Source organism: Mytilus trossulus, chromosome 4 (genome assembly GCF_036588685.1).
Source record: "Mytilus trossulus isolate FHL-02 chromosome 4, PNRI_Mtr1.1.1.hap1, whole genome shotgun sequence".
NCBI classification, from domain to species: domain Eukaryota; kingdom Metazoa; phylum Mollusca; class Bivalvia; order Mytilida; family Mytilidae; genus Mytilus; species Mytilus trossulus.
In genome coordinates this window covers 82,640,913-82,646,358 of record NC_086376.1, presented here as the reverse complement: position 1 = coordinate 82,646,358, position 5,446 = coordinate 82,640,913, and the positions used below count along the sequence as shown (strand labels likewise).

Below are 5,446 nucleotides of genomic sequence, written 5' to 3'. Positions count from 1 at the left end.
ATCTTTGATAACTATTTACAGCATCTGTCATACTGTTCGGGCCAAATTAAGCAGGACTCGTCTAGTTTGTTTTCTCTTATTTCACTATGAGTACAAATCATTTTTTTCTGAATAATGTTCGTTTCGAAAATTGATATTTAAAGAAGTTCATTTAGCGTTAACCATCGCAATCTCATCGTCAGGGCGCATGCTGTTTAGAAAGCATAGCTTAACTAAAATGAGTTGCAAAACTGTAAAACAATTCTGACCACTGTATATAAAATAAAATATTTTAATTTCAATTAAAGTTCGTTCAGCGCATGCAATTCGCACATATTGTACAAATGTAAACATGATCATTGTTTTGTTACGCCACATTTAGTAACATGAAAATAATTTAAAATATCCTTATTCATATAATGACATTCACAAACTGTTTATAGATTCTCAAACAACAGTGAAAAATATGTGTTTTCTTATAATGAGGCGATGTCTTTTCGTGTCTAATACAGAACAATAAGGGAAAACAGGCCACAATCATAACAAATATGTGTTCACAAATTTTGATCAGCTTGGTGTTCTGGTTTAGCCTTCTTGAAAATCATAAAATATGGACTAAGTTCGTCATCATCTGATAATAAGTTAAGTATCATAAATCGTTTTGTTTTTCTGTCATAATCAATAGCACTCGGATAAATAAGCCCGTCATCTTTGCCTAATAACTTGCGACAATTGTCATATGAACATGTATAAAGAGCTTGGGCCGATACTAATATCACCTGACGTAGTTCTGTGCTAACGACATAAACATGTCCGTCTTCATCCATTGTACACTGTCCTTGGTCTTTTATTACATCGGGCTCGTATATCTGGTATACTTTCTCTGCATATTCTTTATCATGATTAATCTTTAATACCAAGACATCTGCATTTTCATTTGAGGTATAGCACAGTCTGTTACCGAATGAGGTGAGATGGGACTTGCAATGACTGTTGTAGTGTTTACCATTCAAATAATTTAACATTTGTTGGTTGCCATTCGATAGATTTAAAGCAAAGATACATTCCCATTCAACCACAAAGTATAGGAAGCCATCATAGTAAGTTATGCCCCAGCACCCAGTCTCTTCAGTTTTTATGGTTTTTACAACACTGTAACTAGACAAACTGATTATGGAAATTAGACGAGTGCTGCCTCCAGTTACAGCAATAGTTTCATTGTCGATGGAAGTAATTGCAAATGGTGTTTCTATCGAAATACTTGCGCTGAGAGTTCCGTCTATTTTATAAATCACCACAACATCATCCATATGATTAGCAAATGCAATGTCAGAGTTTGGCAGATACAAGCAGCAGGTATAATTTCCAGGTTTAATATCTACTTTTATGTTCTGATACTGAAGTTTGATGGACTTGAATTCTTCTCGGATTTCTTTACTTGTCTTGTTTTCCCATTGATAGCAAGGTTCCATGGTGTAGCAGTGTCTACTTGCATCAACACTGAAATGTCGTCTTTAGATCTACAATCAAAAAAATGCTTTCTAATTGTCAAGTTTAAAAACATTTCTTAATCAATTTTACTAAAACTGACCCTCAAATATTCAGACTAAACCCTTTCTCTTTATGGCTGTTTTAATTTGTTTTTGAAGTCTCATTTACGGCAACGAATTTTTGCACAATTTATCAATTTTGTATGCAGTTTATTTTTAACTTTATCGTTTGTTCCTAGAATCCGATGCATTTCGAGCATTTGCTAATTTATTTTCCTGCCATACTATGATGCTTATTACTAAATTAAGCAGTAACTCGTTTATAGTTTTTATGTCTAGACAAAGAAGAAATTGTGTGAGGTTCGGGTTATTTTGCAATTCCCTTATTGAAGGAACTCAAATTTCAGAGTGTTTTGTAATGATAATTTTTTTCTGGTATACAGAAAAACTAATGAATTATGAACATACGTTTATAATTTCCTTCAAACATAAAAATGTAAACCGAGTGTTCATAAATAATCTTGTGTATATCTAAGTATTTATTTAATGTGCAGCAACACCAATTAAAAAAAAGATAATGTTTAAAACATCTACCCATCTATAACTTCGTCCTTTTTGTCTATGGATAGCTTTATAATTTGCAATTATACCACATCCCTTTATTTTAGTATACAAAGAACACAGAATACTACTGAATAGGCCATGTTTTTTCCAGACAAAAACAGTACAATAACTTAAGTTGTCGTAAATTGAAGGTTTCAACATTTGACCACCAAAGATATATAGTTTCAAACGTCTCGTATTTCATAAAATTACGCTTTTTCAGAGAAAAACATATTTCTACTCATATTAAAATAATATAGGGTTAATGTACAAAGTACAACAATTATTATATTTCTAATATCAAATCATCTGTATGATAAATCAATGTGCTTTTATGCATTGTTTATTCCATTACAATATACGCTATATAATACATATACCTTCAATTTAACAGTAGCTCAGTTTTGATATTTTGGAAACTTACTTTTCAAATTTTCAAATGTATTCGCTTTGAGCATCACCAAAGAGACATTTATTGTCGAAATGCGCATCTGGTGCAGAAACAAAAGGTTACAGACGAAACGCGCGTCTGGCGTAAACATAAAATTTAGTCCTGGTATCTTTGATGAGTTAATTTACTGTGGATTCATTATTATTCGTTGGATACCAATTTTCGTGGATTTCAGGGGTACAGGTAAACCACGAAATTAAATGTTCAACGAATGACAAATTTTCTATAGGCTTGTAATGAGTTGTATGCAGACATCGGCAAAACCACGAAATTAACTATCCACGAACATACAATTTTTCCCTTATCCACAAAAATAGGTACCCACCAAGATAAATGAATCCACAGTACTATTATTGTAACTAATCGTCCGTGTTATTCTAAAATCACTTACCTGCTTTGTCTGTGTTGATGTTTGATACTATTGTAACCGTCTATGACCTTGTAAACCAACGTATTTTCATAGAGATGTGTGACCTTGTAACTATTCTTATATATAAAAAAAATATTGATGGTTTAGCTTAGTCTGATACTCGTCTGCGCAGACGTATTTACTTTTAGATAAACTTTGTGTATAAAACCTCATTCACAGATGATGTATTTTCATTTAAACGGTTTGGAAGAAAATATTACTTTATTTTTGAATTAAAAATGATTACGATATTTTTTTTCAAATTACGGTATTTAGTAGCTTTGTCGCTGACAAGTTATTGATTAATCTAAAATCCATGACCTCAAGTAACTGTTGTTTATATACATATAAAAATGTTTTATTTGCGCCTGAACTTTGCATACACTTTAACTTGAATAGATAGTTGTCTCATTGACACTCATACTATATCTTCTTATTTATAATCAGTACAGGAATGAATATGAAACATGAGAGTTGTTTAAAATGCACTGATTATCCTCCAATTTCACTCCTTTAAACAAGATATTTGTAACATGGTTTTCACTGGTCAAAACAATTCAAATACCGTATTTACAAATCACTGATAACACTATTTCAAATAAAAATAAAATTGCTAATCTATTATTTTTTTGCATGCATGTTAGCATGTGTAAGTTTTTAAAATTTTGTATTATGTATACGTGTAAAGGAGAAATTAAGGAAAATGTAATTGAGACATGCACCCAGAAAGAAATTCAGGGACCACTATACAAGATGGGCATACTATGTTCGATTTTGGGGAACCTTGCACGAAAATGATAAGTATACCATAACAGTAAAAATGTCCTTGAAAAGTAATGGAATCATAGTCGGTCAATATGCGTATACAGTGTTTAACTTCTTATCTTTAATCTGTTCAAACTAGTTGACTCTATAGACTTATACTTTTCTTGTGATAACGGACATTATGCATTTAGTAAGTTTACTAACACGAAATTTGCTCATTTATATGACACTAGAGTCTCAAAATTAACGAATAATTTATTGAATTTCATATAAAAACGAAAATTAATGTGTTTTGGTTTGTAAAAAGGGTGGTGCATATATGCGGCATTTTTTAAATGAAACTGCGTGATGTTGAAAATTGGACTTAGTACAATCATGTACAAAGGTTAAATAGGTCTATCTTATGATTTTCTTTCGAATTTTAGCTACACACCTGCTTTCGACTTAAATCGAACCGTCTGAAAAAAACAAGAATTTTGCACTGATTCATTTTTGTTAGATTTTGATAAATATTTTACCATTGGTCGCATACATTTTTTTAATAATGTATACAGGATTTTAATAACGATAGTCGTTCATTTCCATAATTGACTCACCAAACTAACTATAGTAATTAACTAATATGCCTTTTCATGCCGATTGGAATATTAGGCAGACACCAGGTCTCTCCATTGTTGTCTATCCTTTGCAATATTCTCCATTTCACCACAGGTCTTTCACATGCTTTTAAATTCAGTGTCAATTGTCCTCCTCCGTGTTTCTTTTAAGTTTTCCTCTGTTTCTTTTACCTTTTTTATGGTGTCCATTTCAGAGCTGTTTTTGGTAACGTTATCCTGGTCTTTTTTAATGTATGTCCTAGCTATTTGAATCTTCGTTGTTTTATGGTGGTGATCTTTGTGTCCTGTTCTTTCGTGCAGTTCTGTCTTAGATATCTTTGCTTTAGCTCAAAAAAGGCTCATTTAAACTATTATTATCAGTTTGTGTCCGGTGTCTGCCGTCATCATAGTCGTTGACAACTTGTGGTCGTCTACAGGTATTTCCACATTTCACATTATGATCTCGTCTAAAACCACAGGGCCAGCTAGAACCAAAAACTGGTAAAGTGTCCTTGGAAATGGGGTTTTATATATCATACTTAAAATGACAGATATTTTAAGGTGTTTTGTCATTTGTCAAATTTTCCATTTTGAAAGCTGTCTCACGTGTTGTAAATTTTGCTTTTCTTTGCTGCTTTGAACCATGTATTCAGATTTGTTCTCTTCGAAAGACATATATCACTCGGACGGTATTGCCTCGGGAAAAAGAAAATGTTCGTGTGCTAACAAAATGACTTGTGGAGAGTTGTCTCATTGGCAATCATGTCACATCTTCTTTTTCTATGTGATATATCAAGTATACAATTGAGATAAACATAATACAAGTACGGGCTAATTGGAGATGTCACTGCGACATATTCACATTTGTTTATACATTTTCTATGGCATGAGCCTATGATTCATAAATCGATTAAACGATTAAACGAAAGATACCAGAGGTACAGTCAAACTCATAAATCGAAAATAAACTGACAACGCCATGGCTTAAAATGAAAAGGACAAACAGACAAACGATAGTACACATGACACAACATAGAAAACTAAAGAATAAACAACACGAACCCAACCAAAAACTAGGGGTGATGTCAGGTGCTCCGGAAGGGTAAGCAGATCCTCCTACACATGTGGCACAGGATACAAAATGCATGAGAAA

The 5,446-nt window shown here is 32.4% G+C and overlaps 1 protein-coding gene across 1 annotated transcript; it reads right to left on the bottom strand.

The window, feature by feature from the left end:
• Positions 1 to 295: 295 nt before the first annotated feature.
• On the bottom strand, positions 296 to 3,001 carry LOC134714240 (uncharacterized). Its single transcript, XM_063575481.1, has 2 exons — positions 2,915 to 3,001; positions 296 to 1,499 (listed from the first exon to the last, which is right to left on the bottom strand). The coding sequence occupies exon 2, from the start codon at positions 1,449 to 1,451 to the stop codon at positions 534 to 536; it is 918 nt and encodes a 305-aa protein (XP_063431551.1). The 5' UTR covers positions 1,452 to 1,499; positions 2,915 to 3,001; the 3' UTR covers positions 296 to 533.
• Positions 3,002 to 5,446: the final 2,445 nt, after the last annotated feature.

What these genes read in the sequence shown, in the direction of transcription:
- LOC134714240 (XM_063575481.1), bottom strand. Translation starts at nt 1,451, where the DNA reads ATGGAACCTTGCTATCAATGGGAAAACAAGACAAGTAAAGAAATCCGA.